This window comes from Brachycentrus maculatus, unplaced genomic scaffold (genome assembly GCF_059751285.1).
Source record: "Brachycentrus maculatus isolate JH-2025_06_01 unplaced genomic scaffold, ASM5975128v1 h1tg000374l, whole genome shotgun sequence".
NCBI lineage: Eukaryota > Metazoa > Arthropoda > Insecta > Trichoptera > Brachycentridae > Brachycentrus > Brachycentrus maculatus.
This window is the reverse complement of record NW_028281123.1, coordinates 374,784-394,850: the sequence shown is the minus strand read 5'-3', so window position 1 is coordinate 394,850 and position 20,067 is coordinate 374,784. Positions and strand designations below refer to the sequence as shown.

At 35.1% G+C, this 20,067-nt stretch overlaps 1 protein-coding gene across 1 annotated transcript; it reads left to right on the top strand.

Moving 5' to 3' along the window:
• The first annotated feature begins 809 nt into the window (after positions 1-809).
• On the top strand, positions 810-12,213 carry LOC148303280 (vesicular integral-membrane protein VIP36). Its single transcript, XM_088270194.1, has 6 exons — positions 810-1,033; positions 1,117-1,232; positions 8,101-8,298; positions 9,941-10,103; positions 10,981-11,147; positions 11,846-12,213. The coding sequence occupies exons 1-6, from the start codon at positions 907-909 to the stop codon at positions 12,059-12,061; spliced, it is 987 nt and encodes a 328-aa protein (XP_088126320.1). The 5' UTR covers positions 810-906; the 3' UTR covers positions 12,062-12,213.
• The last annotated feature ends 7,854 nt before the right edge of the window (positions 12,214-20,067 follow it).

Genomic DNA, 20,067 nt, shown 5'->3' with positions numbered 1-20,067 from the left:
AATTGACAAACAGAAAAGCATGATAACAATTCATGAAATATTGCATACGTAGGTACAGATATAAATTATCATTGTAAATGACGCTATACGTTCGCTTCAACTTTTTTGGCACACTGGTCTTGAACTCCAGTAGTTTACTCTAATAAACTGTATTAAACTGCTGGAATAGGTACTGGAACTTTCCTGTAGAATATGATGATTTTAACAGGATGAGAGTAGGATGCAGGGGGTGAGAACGGAACTCATATTTTTTATTTGGATATTTCGATAAAATGTCATGTTTTGCTGATTAACTGAATAAAGTTGAATACAATCTTCAACTGCTATTCATATAGGCTCGTGCCTAGATTTTTTAAACACATTTAGCGTACGATTTTTTTTAAATAATGCCATCTGTTTGTCAGTAGTAAAACAAATTAAATATCGTAGCCGTTAAATTATAGTTCTCTGCATTGCAATTGAGTAATCTACTTTACCGACAAACGCGGTGACATGGTTAAAGTATATAGAGTCTAATGGTGCGTGGGTTTTTCATAAGAGACATCTTTAAAGGAGCCAGGGAATTCATGTTTTCTATTTTCTGAATTCTGAATGCATGAAAAAATACATCTGTGTACATTTTTTTACATAACGGTTTTATTCGTTTGGAATTTTGAAGCGAACAACGAAAACTAAAAACGCTAGCGTACTGGGTATGGATTTATCGCTAGTATGACGTCATGCGCAGAACAAAACGAATTTCAGTTAAACAACGAGCAGCACACAAATCTCAGTAGAATAAATATCATATTGGTGATAAAAATTGGCTAACCTGCTTTTTGAACTCTGGTGGTGCCTTCCAGAAATTTATAAAATAATTCTTCGTAGGACGTGTTTTGTGATAAATTGCGCTGTCTAGGTGTCAAAATGTTCAATTTTAGCACAAACGTAATTAAATACATAATTTTAGTAGTGTCTATTATTGGAATAGAAGCGCAATGGAACACAAAAGATTATCAAAAGCGAGAACATTCCCTTATAAAGCCGTATCAAGGTAGGGTTATGTTTTGTCCGACTGCGAGTTGTCAAATTGTTTTCGTTTTTTCGCTGCTAATATGTGAATTTTCGTTTGTAAAGGTACAGGACTAACTATCCCGTTCTGGGATCTTGTCGGGAGTACGATGGTGACTCCGAAACAGGTCCGAATAACCCCGGACGAGCAGTCTAAAAGCGGCGCGATTTGGAATTCAGTGGTAAGATATTATTCATGAATGTTTCCTCATTAAGTCCATTAATTCTGATACGCGCTTATTACGTAAAATAGTGTATTTCTTATTGCTGCATTCTTCGAACTAGTTTACCTGTTTTCTCGAGTATTTCCTCGAATTATACCTGCGAGAAAAAAACTAATTTTTTAGTGACATTGCTAAAATAACATGTTTTGTTTTTTTTTAAATATAATAATTTTAATTCGTTGTATTATATTTTAAAAATACGTCACGCAGTCGAGAAAAAATACATTAAAATCAGTCTGAAAACAGTGCACGGGTGTTGATCCAAGGCAGGAGATGTTAGATAAAATCATTACTCGTAATATATGCAGTATTTTCATGGCATGAAAATTGTATTCTTAAAATTTCAATTTGTGTAATGCCGGAATATAAATTAAAATATGAAATTGGTAGTGTTATTGACAGGACATACTATGTCGAATGTGCTGCAAAACGATATATGATAGATATTCGAATGATGAAATATGGAAACAATGCAAGACTGAGATAAGCATTATCAATAAATGTGTTGAGATGGTTTGGACATGTGGAACGTATGAGTGAGGAAAGAACGGTTAAACAAATTTATAAGGCAAATGTAGTTGGAAAAAGATGTACAGGAAGGCTAAGAAAAACTTGGCACAATCAGGTATAAAGCGACCAGTCAGGAGTCGAAATAATTGGGGGGTATTTATGAGGAGACGCATGAACGTTGAAGAGTCGAAGAATGTTTGCAAAGACAGGGTAGTATGGCATTCTATTCTCTCTGCTTATCCCTGTGGGGAAGCAGCGTGAGGGTTAGTTTGTTACTTAGTTACATACTATGTCCACGGTGTCATAAAAATGCCAGGGTTTTCGAAAATACCCGCGTGCTGAGAACTCTTTATAACTCCTTGGTGCGAAGTAGACTCGAGAGTGGCTCAATGATTTGGGGACCACACGAGCTTAAGTACTCTCTTATGGTAGAGAAAGTCCAAAAGAAGTTTTTGAGGTATCTCTACATGAGAGAGTACGGCTATTATCCTTGGCTCTACCCGACCCAGTTTCTCCAGGGTATGCTTGGCTACAATAGTTTAGAGACTAGAAGGAATGTGTATTTGATTACGCATTTTTATCGATTGTTGCGCGGTATGATCGATAATCCTGAAATTATCCAGAGCATTGGTCTGTATGTTCCCGATAGTTACCTAAGACAGCGTCGGCATAGATCGTTTCACATTCCTATACACAGGACCAACCTGCCGATGGTTATGCCTGTAGGAAGAGGTACCGCTATGTTGAATAATATCACATTGGATATTGATCTGTTCCATGTGTCCGAAGGAGTTTTCCGAAGCGGGATTCTTCTACACCTTTAAGTCTTATTGCTTACTTTTAATATATACACCTTGAATATTGTTTTTTATGTATATATTATTTTTTTATTGAATAAATTGAATTGAATTGAATTGAATTGAATTGAATAAAATTATGCAATAAGCAGTTGGAAATAGAACCAGAGGAAAATGGAGGAAATTTTGGCATGATCAAGTATAAAATAACAGTAAATCTGGATAATTTATACAGCGCCATTTTTGTAAAATACTACCTCAAGGAATTAGGGAAAAGGAGATAGTGGATATTATTAGCAAACAAATGGATTTCTAGTTTTTTAACATCATCTAAGGAGGATCTCACTGTCACTGTTATGTCATCGGTCCAGCAACAGCAAAAGCACGTTCGCCAAATTTAGTTGCGAGCGAGTAAGATCACTTTACCTATAGTATGCCTGCTGATGGTTATGCCTGTAGGAAGAGCCACCGCTATGTTGAACAATATCTCATTGGATATTGATCTGTTCCATGTGTCTGAAGGAGTTTTCCGAAGTGGGATTCTTCTACACCTTTAGCAATAGTTCTTGCATATATTTTATTTTAACGTATACGATTAAAAAAATTTATAGTTTGTAATGTATATATTAATTGAATTGAAATGAATTGAATAGTAGTTGTTGTAGCCGATTGAAGTGTGAGACGTCTATCAACCAATTTGTGTGGAATACATAGCTCTTTTAGATACTCTGGAGCCTAATTATGTATTGATTTATATACGAGTAGACAGAGTTTATACTCAACCCTATTGGGAAAGCGCAATCAGTGCATTTGTGAGTAGTAGGGTGATGTGACTAAATTTAGAAATTATGAAAATTAGTGTCGCTGCTGCGTTTAACACCGATTGCATTTGAGTCATTTTATTGTTTGGTAGACTCGTGTATTTACCGTTACAATAACACAGTAAGGGACATTTTCGTAGTACTTTTTTTTTGCATTTTTGGACTAAGTAGATGCTACTCAGTCCGAAAATGCAAAAAAAAATGTACTACAAAAAAATGTCCCTTACTGTGTTTTAAGTTTGGACAGCTGACATGCATGTGAGTGAAATTGCAAAGAATTTTTGCAAAGACAGAGTGATGTGGCGTTTTTTTCTCTCTCTATCTACCCCTGCGGTAAGCAGTGCGATGGTTAGTTAGTTTGTTTATAACTATTTAGAACTTTTCATCATATATTGTATATTTTTCAGTACGTACATAGTTCTGTTAGCTTTAAATACATTTTATATTGCAACATCGTTATCTGACTCAATGTTTACTTTTATAGCTAGCCTAAATTACTTATCATTTAAAATTATATTGTTTTTTTGATAAGTTATAATATTTACTTTCACTACTTTCCAAATAAGCATTCGTATGCAAAAACAATTGTCAGATGATTTAATTAAATTAACCTAATTAATATTCTCAATATTATTAATATTTAAAGCATTTACTTTGTGGTTAGTCATTTTTACTTATTTATTTTTTTACAAAAATGTTAATAAAATTAGTATATAACCACTCACCGAGATTTTTACGTCTACCGGTTTCGAGACGTACCCGTCTCTTCGTCAGGACAATCACTAACACAGCATGCAAACAATACTACCCTTCACCACCATAGCACCATTTACACACTCAAAACTACACACTCAAAACTACACATGGTGCTATGGTGGTGAAGGGTAGTATTGTTTGCATGCTGTGTTAGTGATTGTCCTGACGAAGAGACGGGTACGTTTCGAAACCGGTAGACGTAAAAATCTCGGTGAGTGGTTATATACTAATTTTATTAACATTTTTGTAAAAAAATAAATAAGTAACCTAATTAAATTCAATTATTTTGTAAACAAAAGCTCCTAGCAAGAAACAGCTGATGAGTTTATCATAAACTGTTTACAGATGGCATAAACAGTGTATGATTTTAAGCCTTATGAATACCAATACAGTAGAACCTCTTATAACGAGTAATTCACAAAACGACCAAAGAAAATCTGAAAAAGTTGCTCCCTTAACAAGAGATATTTCGCATAGCGAGTAACAGAAAAAGGGGAAGTCCCTTTTTCAAGGCATTTGTGAGCCGGGACTCGGATGAATAACAACAGTATTGAAGAGCTTGTGAAAGAGCACAGCCAAGAGCTGACCACCGAAGAGCTTATGCTCCATAGAGTTGCATCGTGTTTCACAGCAAGAAATTATGGAGGAGAGCTTGTTTATAGAGGACGAGGAAGTAGCAGAGCAACATTCATCTTGCAAAATAAGAGAAATGCTGAAAGCATATGAAACTGTTGCATCGTACATTAAGAAGCATCACCCTAATAAGGAGGTCGCTATTCGTGCTACAAATTTATTCAATGATAATCCTGTGAGACATTTTTGCCAATTTTTAAAACGTCGGCAAAAATAAATCTCTTTAGACAGTTTTCTAGTTAAAAAGAATAAATTATTATTATAAATTATTAGGTTAGGAGTCGTAACAATCGGCGGGTATGTATGAGGAGATGCATGAACGTGGAAGAGGCGAAGAATGTTTGCAAGGACAGAGTGGTGTGGCGCTCTATTCTCTCTGCCTACCCCTGCGGGGAAGCGGCGTGATGGTTAGTTAGTTAGTTAAGAATAAATTATTTGTCACAAATTCATATTTATATGTACATTTAAAAAACAAAATCTAAATATCTAAATGTATGCCAAGTTGTTACACTCCTTAACAATTTGTATGTAATTTTATTTGAATAAACATTAAATAAAAAATAATTCAAAACTGAGTATTCTTCCGGCATGAAACGCATTATCGTATTTTACATTGATTTTTATGGGAAAAAAATGTTTCGTTTAACGAGTAAGATGCGGGAACGAATTATGCTTGTTTTAAGAGGTTCCACTCTATTCTCAGATTTATTGCTAATGATTTTGCGTATCAAAGGTCGATATTATCGTCCAATGTTAGTAAACTTATATCGACCGTTGCCAGCCAAAAGTGCCAAACAACTACTTTTGAAGAGATGCATTTAGAGAGCTATAACTAGGTTAAGTAATCATGTTGCTATGCTATTTTATAATAATTAGATGGACTTTTCTCATGGCAATGCACTAACCTGTCTGGGAAAATGGCTGTACATGGTCATCCAAACAAAACTTTCCTCAAAGGAGTATGGGCCATATACACGAACGGCTACTTAAAACTAAAACCTAACTAACTACACTAACTAACCATCACGCTGCTTCACCGCAGGGGTAAGCAGAGAGAATAGAACGCCACACCACTCTGTCCTTGCAAACATTCTTCGCCTCTTCCACGTTCATGCATCTCCTCATACATACCCACTGATTGTTTCGACTCCTAACCTGACCACTTTCAAGTATTTGGCATACTTGACTGCCAAGTTTTTCTCGGTCTTCCTCTGAAACTAAACCTCTGAAACTAAAAAACTAAAACCTCATGACATTTATTTCTAAAATGGCACTTGTACCCTTCTCTATCCTTTGCTCATCTCTTCAATTCGGCGTACCTGCTACGATGCAAGTCGGAGATAATTTGGTCCATGTAAATTAAGCGAGGTCGTCCCCTGTAGTTTGTTCCTTCGTACATGCCTTCGTACATGCCTTCCGCAATCGTAAGATGCAGGCCTTGGTGTCTTATATTATGGCATATCCATTTGGCTCGCTGTTGTACTTCTTTATTTAGTAAGCATCTAGACTCCCCAGCCCTTCTTAATACCTCACATTCCCTACATGTTCCGACCAATGAATCCCCAACATGCGCCTCTAACACCACGTCTCCATCGCCTCCAGCCGACTCCATTCTGCCTGCCCGATAGTCCATGTTTCGCTTCCATATAACAGTATGCTCCAGAGTAGAGATTGTTTGTTTTAATGTAAACCCGTGTTTTTCTGTATTTTTTGATAATCTGACTCTTTTTGCGTTCTGACCACAACCTCGGTTGTAAAGGTGATGGAATAAAGGGGTGCTAGTTATGCTCAGTTTAACCTTCCCCTCTCGGTGATATGTATTTACTACAACTCCACTTTTCAAATGGGAATATCAATATAACATATCGACGTGCCCTACGTAAAGTGCTCTAACTACATTTTTGTCAATTTTGAGATATTTGGTGTACGTTATCAACTGACCGTTATCTACAAATATAAATAAACAAAAAATATATAAAATAAATTACGCCTCGTTTTCAGGCGTATAAGACTCTATCTACATCGAATTTTCGAAATGAACTGAACTCCTAAAACACTAACTACTTAATTTTGGTAAAGCATAAAGTTTTTAAACGATTTAATACATCATCTTGTCGTGTTTTTTAATGTTTAATACTAGTTTAGAATTTCAGATAAAACCGTTATAAATTAATAATAACCGTTATAAATTAATTAATAAAATAAAAAAAATGTTTTAAAAATCTTCTAAACTCTCTCCTTTTAAAAAAAAAACAGATTTGCAGATAGAGTTCTTTATGTAGGGGCTGTATTTTCGTATTCCTCCGTAACACAATTTTGTATTACGTAAAAGTATTATAATATAATGTTATTCATTTGCAGCTACGGAAATAAATAATTTGTGAAAAAATCGGGGATAAAATCACCAATACACAAACGTTTCTCAGTGTGTGCGTGCGTGGCGTACTATACGCGCATGTCGTAACGTGTTTACTGCACCAGTAATGCGCAGATCGTCTTACGCAGCGGTCATGTCACTACGCTAGCTATTGGGGCTGCTTGCGATGTATTTTTTTCTTGTTTTCAGATACTTACCAGAGCTAAGATAACAAAATTGTTATGTTTCAACTTCAACTATGGTCAATAAAAGCAACATTTAGGAATATTAATTTTTTTCCCATTTGCATATGGTGTACAAAATATATACACCGTAAGGAAAAGTTTAAATATAGATTGCTTAAATTATTTATTGAAAAAACTGATCCGAGTTCCTTTTTCTTTTAAACTTACAACTCATATAGCGCATATTGCTAACTTTTTTCATTTTCATCTTCTTGATTTTTTGTTTTCTGTCAAAATCAAATATTTGTAGTTTATATTAGCACTTTTAATCTTATTTTATTTCTGATAATATCTATTGTATTCTTGCCAGTGCCCTTTACTATAATCTAAAATGTTATGTGTACCAACACACAGGCCATGCCTTTGTGGGATCTTTTTTTTAATTATTTTTTTTTTGTACTTGTACTAATTATTTCATCGTCCACCTCCGTGGCGTAATGGTCAGTGTGTTTAGCTACTGTGCTAGAAGTCCCAGGTTCAATTCCCAGGGGGGTGAGAATAAATACCTTAATAAATAAATGACTTCATATAATTAACGATGAAGATAACATTGCATCAATACGATGCAGTGCCCTATGCACCATTAGATGCTGATAAGGGGCTAGTTTGTAATTATATTATATTGTGTAATGCAAAAGAATTCAAAATAAAGGAAAAATCAAATAAAATAAAAAATAAGGCTCCACTTAATTGAGTATTTTTTTTCAGCCGTGCATGTCTCGGAACTGGGAGGTCCAGATTCAATTTAAGGTGCACGGGAAGGGAAAGGACCTGTTTGGGGACGGGATGGCCATCTGGTACGCCAGGGACAGGATGAAGGTGGGCCCCGTGTTTGGGAATGTGGACTTCTTCGTGGGGCTCGCCATCATTCTGGACACTTATAGCAACCACAACGGGAAACACAATGTAAGTGTCATTCTCATTTTATTATTAGTGATGCGTCTCATGTTTTGATATAAATCACGGCATAAATCATGTTTTGTATTTGTCGTATGTATCACTAAAACCACACTTCCAATTATTTTTCTGTTTTACCCACTACGTTTTACTTAACCTTTACAATGCAGAGAGTCAATAAATTAACGCCTATTATATCCGCCGAAGCTGCCAGAGCGTCTGACCTACCTGACCATCAGCGAAGTCAGTTGAACGGTTATTAATAGTCTCTTCTTTGATAAAATTTATATAAAAAAATTCTGATCCTTAAGGCAATGATGGAGTGTCAAATATGACAAAATGAATCAAGTGTTTTTGTCCCGAAACTTAAACCTCGAACTTCGGAAGCGTGTGTTGAAGTGCTATGTCTTCCCAATTGCTCTTTGTGGAATGGAGGGATGGACACTCACACAGGCACTGGAAAACCGAATAGAGGCGTTTGAAATGGGTCTCTATCGCAAGATTCTGCGAGCTTCATGGCGTGATGGGGTCACCAACCTAGAGGTCCTCCGACGGATGAATACCAATAAGGAACTCCTTCCAACCATCGAGCAGAGAAAGCTGATGTACTTCGGACACGTCATGAGAAATGAAAAATATCCTCTTCTCCACCTAATCATACAAGGAAAGATTGAGGGGCGAAGAACTCAAGGACGCCCAAGGACATCATGGCTGAAAAACCTACGACAATGGTTTGGCAGAAGCAACGAATCTCTGTTCCGAGCTGCAGCATCAAAATTGAAGACAGCCATGATGATCGCCGATCTTCGTTACAAGTGGCACAGAAAGAAGAAGAAGATGCATCTGTAGCTCTACGTTGCGTATGCAACATTTACGTGTGAAAGTATTCTGCAATAAGAGCTAGAATAACACACACACACTCGTATCTTATGTAAACTTGCAAGTGAAATCATAGAACTAAAATCATATATTTTTTATTGTTTCGGCATTAACTTTGTAGAATGATATGTTGATTTTTTTTTTAATGAAACACTTGTATAATACCACTTAATGAGGTTTTTTTCATTACACACGAGTTTCGAAAACTAACATATGCTTTCATCTACAGTTTTACTTTTTACCTGTTGTGAAAACATCAGTTTTTGAAGCTAGTCATCTGTAATGGCATAAAACTCATTAATTGGTATTATACAAGTGTTTGATTTAAAAAAAAAATCATAATTAATTAACTTCATTGCTAACTTAAAATTATTGAATTGTTTAAAATCATGCCTTTAGCAGAATAACGAGGGTTTTTGCCTAGAATTTTCACTCGCGAATTACATGAAATTATAGTTTATTGAAAAATAAAAAGTAGATTAGCTACTCTGCTAAAAAAATGCGACGTTTTTCTACCATTAAAAAAAATATTTTGGTTCCCTAATTTTGTGACACTCTGTCTGGCAATTCGTATGACGATGTTAATTAAGAATAATAACTGTATTTATCTGAAATATTTTTTGGTAGAATATACTTGGGTGATAGAGAAATCAGTGATTAAAGTTATACCTGCGCCGGGCCAGACATTGTGGCCCACGGAGCTGCCTACTAGAATCATACGAGCCAGAATATCTGGCCTACAGAGTGGTAAGAGTTGATCTTGTCATTTCAGCACCAGCATCCCTACATCTCTGCCATGGTCAACAACGGAACTCTCCACTATGACCACGACAGGGATGGAACTCACACGCAGCTGTCTGGTTGTGAGGCGAGGTTCAGAAACCTAGACAGGGACACGCACATATCCGTCAAGTATGAGAATGATGTTCTCACTGGTACGCTGCTCTTTCTTCTTCTTATTTTAAAATAAAAACAAGAAAAATATTTGTGTTATTATTATTTACAAAAATACTTAAATTTCATACTATTTCTGTAAGCCGAAGCGGCTTACTATCAAAAATACTTATTATCAATGCACAATGCATCGAAACACATGTCATGGTAGTTTTTAAGAAATAGTGGTATTTACCAAATGAAAATTAAATTAACACACTTTGGACACGAAAGGTATTTCTACCTTCTCTGCCGGCCTCATTTCAATGTCAGACAAGAAAGAGTTACATATCGCTCACTCCTTTCAAGAACGTCATAAATCAAAAAACTTGATTTTTCAGGAGAATGTTTTTAAAGTTTAAAAATATAATACAATGTTTTAAAAATAAATATCACGCGCTTTATCGAATTTTTTACTGTGCAACAGATCTTTTAAGGTAAAACCTGAAGGTCTTTTCTCCATTTAATAAATATTTAGTATACTTAAAAATATAATTAAACCACACCTTTTCTTCAAAATGCAAAAACAATACATACTTTCTGCCATGTAGGGGGTATAAGTTTTTGATGAGATAAAGTATATTTTCTGGGCGTACCGAAAACATGAACAACTGAAAATTGACAATTTTTTTATTTTTCTTGAAAGGAGAGAGCGATATTTAATGTTTTTATATGAATATTATATACCAATCTTTTTTTTAAGAGTTTAGCTATAAGTACATAATTATCAAATCCCGTCACCAGCGGTCTGCAGGCGTAAAAAGACCCATCCAAAATGTGTTGAAAACATTGAAAACTACTTTGTCAAGAAGTTTTGATTCTTCATTAAAAAGATTCGCTTGTAGACTTCATAGTAAAATGTGCATCTTTGTGTTTCAGTTTCGACCGATTTTGAAGGCAAGAACGCGTGGAAGGAATGCTTCTCAGTCATGGGAGTCTTCTTGCCGACCGGGTACTATTTCGGTGTTTCCGCCACCACTGGGGATCTGAGCGATAACCACGATATACTGTCTGTCAAGATGTACGAACTGGAGGAACCTCACGACGTAAGTAGAGCCGCTTTAAACGTACATGCCTTGTCACCTGACTGAGGGTTTTTGGTACGCAAAAAAGAGTAAATTTAAAACCGTTTATGGGATGCGGGAACATGGTAATTGGAGTCATTGTCAAAAGCAACATGAAGACTACTTGTAACAAATTTAATCAGTCCGGGAGTGAATTTCTGCGGATAAAACTGGATCTCGGGAGTGAGTTCAGGCAAGAACTGCTGAAAAATTGTCAGCAGTGGTAGTATTAGGCAGCGCGAACCTGATGCCTTGTAAAAGAGGCAAGCTTGATGGCGGCTCTCGGGAGGCATGCGGAGTACATGGTCAAGCCAACTGAATCGCCTTTTCTTGACAGTCTCACAGTTGTGATCAAGATTTGCTGCGTCCTACGCCTTACCTCTTTCCTTACGCCATTCATCACAAAGTCAAACTACCGCACGCCTAAAATTCTTCGCAGACACCTATTCTCTAAGCTAAGTACACGGATTCTCTGGGCCCTTGTAAGGTGCCATGTTTTACAACCGTATAAGAGAACAGGAGCAATGCAGGCATTGTATAGGCAGCATTTGGTCTTCACCGAGTATAAATCCGATCTCCAGACAGCCTTCATACTGTTAAATTCTGACCCTGCGAGTCCAAGATAGTAAAATAAATAATAAGATTTGAACACACTCATATCGTACATCTTAACATTTCAGGTACTCAATCAGGGAGACCGATCGCACATCCTTCCGTCGGCCACGCTCTTTGAACCTCCAAGAGATCACGTCGAAGACACAAAGCCGTCTTCCATGTCCGGGATCCAGATATTCCTCCTGCTGCTGGTGGGATCCATAGCGCTCGTGGCGTGCGTCGTAATCGGGATCATGTTCTACCAGAAACATCAAGAAAAAACCCGGAAACGTTTCTACTAGACCATGAGATATTGAGAACTGATTGAAACAAAACAAAAAATGAATTCCGAACGGATTCCCAGATAAATTCCTAGATTCTAATACAATGTTAACTAGACCATGAGATATCGAGAACTGAATAAAACAAAACATGCAAAAGTGAATGCCGAACGGAATCCCGGAAGAATTCTTAGATTCTAATACAATTTTATACCCATTTGATATTCCTGAATCAAATAAACCTGTCTGGAAGTATGGCAAATTATAATTTATATTTGAAGCAATAACTTTGTGATTTTCCATTTTATAATTAAAATATAACTTTGTTTTATAATCACTATGAATATTTTATTATAACTTAATTATAATGTCTACCGGTTTCGAAGCTAACCGTTTCTTTTTCAAGATTGCCTATTAATCAGTCTCAATGCAAGTATTAATCAGTCTTGAGAAAGAAACGGTAAGCTTCGAAACCGGTAGACATTATAATTATGTTATAATAAAATATTTATAGTGATTTTAAAACATGTTATATTTTAATTATAAGAAAATCACCAAGTTATTGCTTCAAATGTAAATTATATCAAATTAACCTGTCGGAGAGTATAGAAAATTAACCTGTTTTTTTTAGTATTCAACATCTATACCGTTTTTCATGCGAAAATTAAAAATCATATAAATGTGTAGTCATGAATGTTATACAGTACAGTAGAGACTCTCATCCGCTTTTTGTTGGTCCGCCATCTAGGTTGATCCGACCGTCCTTTAAACACATTTCGGACCACTGGGACTGCATTTGATAATTGTGTACGTATATTTAAAACCTTGACAAAGAGATCGGTACATAATATTCATATAAAAACACTAAATACTTTCTTCTTTTCTTGACTTGAGGCCAGCGCAGAAGGTAAAAATACACTTCCCATCCTTAAGCATCAATCGACCCAACGGGTAGAAGTACCTTTCCCGTCCTTAGTGTGTTGACTGAATATAAATAACTTTTTTATAAGTAATTGTAGGCTACCTTCAATTTTTATTTGAATGTATTGTTGTATTCTTCTTTTTCAATAGTAACAACAGGTTTTGTGCGGCTTATTGCTATGTTTTTAATGTATTTTAACAATACATAGTAATTTTTGAGTTGAGAGATTGTTTATGCTGTATTTTTTGATAATTTGACCTTTTATGCGCTTATCCATACCTCCTGACACCCCAGACCCAAAGATGACAGATTAGAGGGTTTCTACTGTATAAAAATTGATAACTTGAACCAGACTGTGGCGGGTTGTAAATTCTGTAAATACCCTACATTGACTTCCATAATCCCATCATAATTGACTTCTTGATGTATGTTGAGATATCAATCAATCAAAATCATAATATAAATGACTACGAAGTTCAGCTAATCCAGCATTTTTGAATAAAAATTTGGACAGACTCAAAATATTTTCGATATTAACACATTGTTTACGGCGAGCAAATATTTATTAAGGGGCTCAGGTATCGGTAATAATAACTCGTAATTAGGATGCAATTAATTTATTCAACTGGTCGCTATGACAGTACAAAGACAAGTGTGTGCAGGCTCCTTTGAATCAATCTTATAGGGGTTGGATCTTGTGACATAAACATTCCCGCGTATATTGCCCCGCGGGTGCTGGGGGTCACAGTTTAAGTTGTTATAATTATTGCCCCGTAACACATTTGTGCTTTTCAGAAACCTTATGTTGTGCATTTTAGTTACCATCAACTTAATATACAAAAAAAACTCTTCTCAAATGTCTAATTTCTTGTCATGTTTGCTTTGCTGTGTAGCGGATAGATGTAACTATATTACAAAAATATTATCCATTCTTTTCTGTCATTATTCTTTTGATGCGATGTAACATCGCCCGCGTCAATTTAAATTTATTTAACAAACTTCACCGTAACCAATGTGTTAATAATATTTTTTTACTTTTGAATGGAAAACACTTTTTTTTATACTTTTGATAAAAAATCAACAATTTAGCCATTTCTCTTTTATATTATGGGTTCATTTATCAATTTTGTTGAAAAATGTATTTTCTAATTGTAAAAGTTAGAACATTTTGAACATATCCATGGATTTTTTAAAATAGAGGTATATGCCCCACATACCCTGTATTAATAGATGGCTTGTTTCCAATCAATGTTTTTTTATCTACAAGATTTGTCTCAGTGCATTCAGAACTTTTTAAAATTATTAATTTTTAGCAGTGCGTTTATTAACAAAATCAGCATAGAAAGGGTAGATCATTTACTAAGGTAATGTCATAATTTCATGACATTTGCAACATTACTCTTCGCTTCGAATGTTGGAAACGTCATGAAAATTTGACGTAACCTTACTAAAATATTTACCTTTCCAATGCTAATTTTTGTTAATAGTTTGCGCCATTTTCAATTTTTGTTAATAGTTTGCGCCATGTTTCATTTTCAGTGAGACAAACCTTGATTTTTTAACCAAAATTAAAAATCAATCAGTCAAAGGACCGATGAGATTTTATTTGGGAAAGGGCTGGCTTTTTTTTTTATTCCTGATAATGAAATAATGCATTATTGCAAGGCAATATTTTCCAGTTTTTATTGAATGTTGGAAACTAAAATAATTTTTAACTACTTGAAAAACTGATGTTAGATACACAAAGGTTTTCCTTCTAGTATTTCTAGCTTATAACTCCATTATAATCTACAATTACCGCCATTACTGTGGTAAAATCAGTTTGAGCTATTTCTTTGCAAGGGTGCCCGTACCAGCCACGGGCAAATCCGCAAAGGCCCAATTTTTGTGCCCGTCCCAGACATGGGCAAATCTGAAAAGACCCTTTTTTTGCCAGAATCTTGTACGGGCAAATCGGGCAGAGTTAAATGAAATTATACATGTATACATTTCAATTCCTAAATATATGAGTTTTTTATAATTTTTTTAAAAATAATGTGATGGCTAACACTAAAGAATAACATGACTTATCGGATTGTCGGTGAGGGAGCTTAATTTTACGACGACTGAATTTCATACATAGCAGTTATGTAAGGTGATTTCTTTTTAATTTTTTAGTTTTAATTTTGTTTTATATATTTTTTTGCACCACAGTTATTTCCATACTGCGGATATTATTTGACCTAAAATTTGAGGATTGACTTATTGGATTGTTAACCTTTTGACTGCCGTTCACAATGACAGCATATCGAATTTAATCTAGTTGACGCAGGTTAAATATGGCCAAATCTACCTTAACCTTTATTCTTCTTCTTCAAACCCTTATCCGCACCTGATGGTGCACAGGGCGCTGCATCATATACACGCAGTGTTATATTGATTGTTTACACATGAATGAAAGGTGGCGCCATGGAGGTAGTATTTTACAAAAATGGCGCTGTATAAATTATCCAATTTTATAATTATTATTATCAGCCCTCTGCTTCAGGTAATAGAAATATTACCCGCTAATAATAAAAATAGTACATGGCCGCTTTTGAAATTGTAGGCCAATAAGAGATTTGTTTGAATTTTGTTAAACCATATATATAACACAGTCAAAAGATACATTGTGGGAAATTGTAAAAAAAAAACTTATATTTAAAAATTTTGTCACAAAGTTGGAACATTAATCCTTCGCTATACTTACCTTTTCCACTTTATTTAATTTTATAATTAAATGTGATACTTGATTGGATTTTATATCATTAATTAAATGAATGCGAGATAGTTAATTTAATGTAATACATATAATAATTTTGTCAGGATAGTAAAATAAATACAATGTGTTCCTAGACAATGAATATTATTATGCAATGTTATTATACAATTATTGATGTTTTCCCTAGACAACTCTGTGAGTTTTCCCCGAAACCCGCGCAAAATGTGTTAACATATTTCGGACGGGTATTTTTTACACCTGCGGGCTGCTTGCGACGGGATTTGATAGTTGTGTACATATAGTTTAGACCTTAACAAAGAGACTGGTACATAATATTCATATAAAAACATTAAAAAATTTCTTCTTGACTGACTTTGAAATGAGGCCAGCGCAGAAGGTAAAAATACTCTTCCCGCCCTTAAGCATAAATTGACCAAACGGGTAGAAATACCTTTCCTGTCCTAAGTGTGTTAACCTTTTAACCGCGTAAACTTTGTTCCTGAGTGACGCCCGTGCGCGGCGGTATTTTGCCGTTTTTTAAATGATTACTTTTATCATGTATTTAGTTAAACGATTTATTTTCCTAAACAAAAACGTTGGGATTCATTGTGCCTTTTTGGTACTCTATAATACACTTGTGTCACATTATTCTTCAAATATATCGTAATATAAACAAATAAGATCGGAACATAAATAAATCAAAGCACGCATCATGTGTCACTCTTACCCACTGGCGATGCGTAGCGTCAAGAGTGAGACAGATATAGGGCATGATTATGGCGCCGACTAATTATCGACCTCAATAAAAATCAGGGATCTGTTCTTTTATTTATCCTTGTGATGTTACAAATTATTAGTCAGATATTTCAACAGATGTCATAAGGCCAAGGATTGACGTATTATTTTATCCAAAGTTCCACACCATGAAAAAATCCCTCCAAGTTGAACTGAGGTTGGAAACTTGGAGCAAAGTAAAAACACATACGCTTATGTCAGCCGCATATGGGGCATGTTTTGTGAAAACACATACGGTTATGCGAGCCGCGTGGATCCGGTCAAGTGTGACATACACATATTTAGTATAATAATGCAATTTGTCTAATCTTAATTGTCTAGGAGCTGATCAAAATTGGAAAGGGTTAAGTTTGCATAATGTTTTCAACCCCCTTGCTATTTTTCTTAGTTTTATTATTCATGTTTCTGGGAATGGGCTATGTTTGATTTATTTCCCTTTTTTCTTGTTCTTTTGAACGGTGTGCCATGGTAAATGGGATCTTTCTTCAATGTCTATTTTATTCCATTATTATATATAAAAATATCTCTTTTATTTTAGTCATTGCTTAGTTCGCAAATGAATTCTAACAGTCATAATGTGTAATACTATAATGCTCATGGATGGCAATTTATGTTTATGTGTATAAATATTTAAAAAATAAAGTAATTTATGTAAAAATTTACTGTTTTATTTTTCATCTTTCGTTCAATATACGGCGGAACCTCTCATAACCAGCATAATTCGTTCCAGAGTCTTACAGAGAGAGCAGTGTAAATATCAACAATGAGAGATTTTAAAATTTCTTCAATAAAAACACATAGTTTTTTGCAAATTTTAATTGTGATTCACAGTTTAGGTCACATCCTATGCCTACAAATCAAATTTTATCACAATCTGATCAGGGCAATGTGGTACAAACTTTCAAAGTCCATACATTTTATTATAAGACTTTGAAATACAAAGCTCCTTAGTTTGGTAAACACTTCGGTAAAAATTTCCAAATATATACTCAATTTTTAAAGAAATATGTAGAGGTTCTCGCTAAAAAGTTACATTTCTAATATTGCACAAAAAATCTTTAAATGTAAATCTATTCTGTTTACTGTATTATATTGAAATCTTAATTAAAGTTTTGACAAAACGTGACCAATCCTGTGTTAAATCATTAAATCGCACCAAAACGTAACAATTTTACAAGTTAGAATTCCTGATTACTTAAAATCACTTATAATGGAAATGTAACGTTTTGGTGAGGACCTCCACATATCACCTACTCCTTTCAAGAACGTCATAAATCAAAAAACCTGATTATTCAGGAGAATGTTCTTAAAGTTTAAAAAAAAATACAATGTATTAAAAATAAATATCGACCAATCATTGAACTTTTTACTGTGCAACAGATCTATTTAGGTAAAACCTGAAGGTTTTTTCTCCATTTGAAAAATATTTAGTATTATTTAAAAAAATAATTAAACAAAACCTTTTCTTCAAAATGCAAAAACAACACTTTCTGCCCTGTAGCGGGTATATATTAAGTTAAAAATATACCTCTTTTGCTGGGATATAGTACATTTTCTGGGCATTCCGAAAACATGCACAACTGAAAATTGACGATTTTTGATTTATGACGTTCTTGAAAGGAGTGAGCGATATAATATACATCAATCTAATATTTCACAAGTGTATGATATCTTTGAAAGCAGTCTCCCCGATGAAGGGATATTTCACAAAACTGGCACATGTAGCAAGTCAAACCGTTCCTATTATTGGCCGCACAAACGCGACATTTTCTCTGAGAAAACTTTTTCTTTCCGGTAGCAGTAATTTTGACTACGACATGCTTTCTCATGTCCATCGACAACCTTCCGGGAGGATCGACTTTCAACCCTTTTCTCCTGGGCTGAGTTGCGGTGAGCCGGGGCTCTTCCGAGTCGGACTCCGTAATATGATCGGTTATCCAACTCCTGGCAACATCGAGTAAAAACATTTTATAAACAATTTTCTTATCTTTATTCAGTATTTTGTAGACCCTAAGGGCGTTGAAAAGAGCGCAGTTTAACAGATATATAACGAGTCTGTGTGTCCATTTTTTGGTTTTCCGAATGGTGGAGTAATAAGAAAGGAAGTGATCGGCTCTATAGACCCCTTTCGTATATTTATCATATTCTAAAACACAATTCGGTTTCCAAATCTCCTTTTGTGTTTTCCAGTTAACATTGCGGCTTTTTAGCATGTTCGCAGAATGTATAGTTGATATCATTTTGACATCTTTTTTTGATTTCCAAATTTGTAGTAATATATCTTTTCTCCGCCGGAAGACAGATTGATCCGGTTGGAGGTTAATTTTTTCAAAGTGTTGAGGAAAACCTTTGTTTATTCTTATCGTGCCGCAGGTTCTTATTTTATTTTGCAGAAGTATTTCGCTAATTTTAATGCTATTATAGTAATTATCCGTATAGATGTGATGCCATAGATTGTAGTATGGGCTTAGAAGGGAAGGAATAGCGTCTAATAATCGCGTACTTTCTCCATTATATATTTCTAAAGTACATATATATCCAGTTGTGGCTTCGGTTACCATTCGCACGACAATACCGTATCTTGTGATTTTTGAGGAATTATAAACTTTAAAAGACAACCGACCTTGCCACGGCACCATAATTTCATCCAGAGAAAGTTCTCTTTGGGGCTTGTAAACAGTAGCAAACTTCGGTATTAGGTAACTAATGATCGGTCTTACTTTTTGAAGGCGATCGCTAGTATTCACGATGGCTTGATTATTCGAGAAATGCCACGATTGCCAAATTTGCCTAAAGCGATCGCGGCTCATTACTTTTGAAAAAATTGGCGTCTCTATAGCCGGGTCGGTAGACCAATATTCTTCTCTTATGTCTTTCCGAACTCTTCCCATAAGCAAAATTAATCCTAGAAACTTTTTGAGTTCTTTTACGGTAACAGGTTTCCATTTTACGGCGTTCTTCTTCAGCTTAAATAGAGACTCATTTTGGTCATGATACCGATTGCTTTCTTCTGCCATAAATTCAAATAGATCATCTCCGATAAACAGTTTCACAGCATCCATAACATCTTCGGAATTGTCGGGTAACCTGTAAATACCGGCCTGACCTAAGAACGGTTCAATATTCGGCGGGTTATCTATTTCAGACCACACTGTTGGCTCTTCTTCGTCGTCGCTCATTTCGGAATCACTAAATTGCACCGGCATGGTCGGTATTCTTTTCCTGTACGGGAACTCTTCTCCGTCACTCGAATCCTCACTTTCGGAATCACCCAGGGGCAAATCATTATCACTAGAATGTCTGGATAAATTATCGGCAAATATTTCATCATCACTTTCATAAATTTCCGAAGCCATTGTCGATTATAACATAATGGATATACTAGTAAACTAACTGTGCAAGAAAAACACAGACTAACTAAAAAAAATGCTATCAACAAAGATCATGTCACATGATCACATGCCAGAAATCTGTCAAATCGTTCATTTGACATTTGGCGGTCATACGTGCGGTACACAACCACATATCGCTCATTCCTTTCAACAACGTCATATATCAAAAATCGTCAAT

What these genes read in the sequence shown, in the direction of transcription:
- LOC148303280 (XM_088270194.1), top strand. Translation starts at nt 907, where the DNA reads ATGTTCAATTTTAGCACAAACGTAATTAAATACATAATTTTAGTAGTG. An exon ending in TGAGAATGATGTTCTCACTG is followed by an intron (nt 10,104 to 10,980) that starts GTACGCTGCTCT and finishes TTTGTGTTTCAG; the next exon opens with TTTCGACCGATTTTGAAGGC. An exon ending in AACTGGAGGAACCTCACGAC is followed by an intron (nt 11,148 to 11,845) that starts GTAAGTAGAGCC and finishes TTAACATTTCAG; the next exon opens with GTACTCAATCAGGGAGACCG.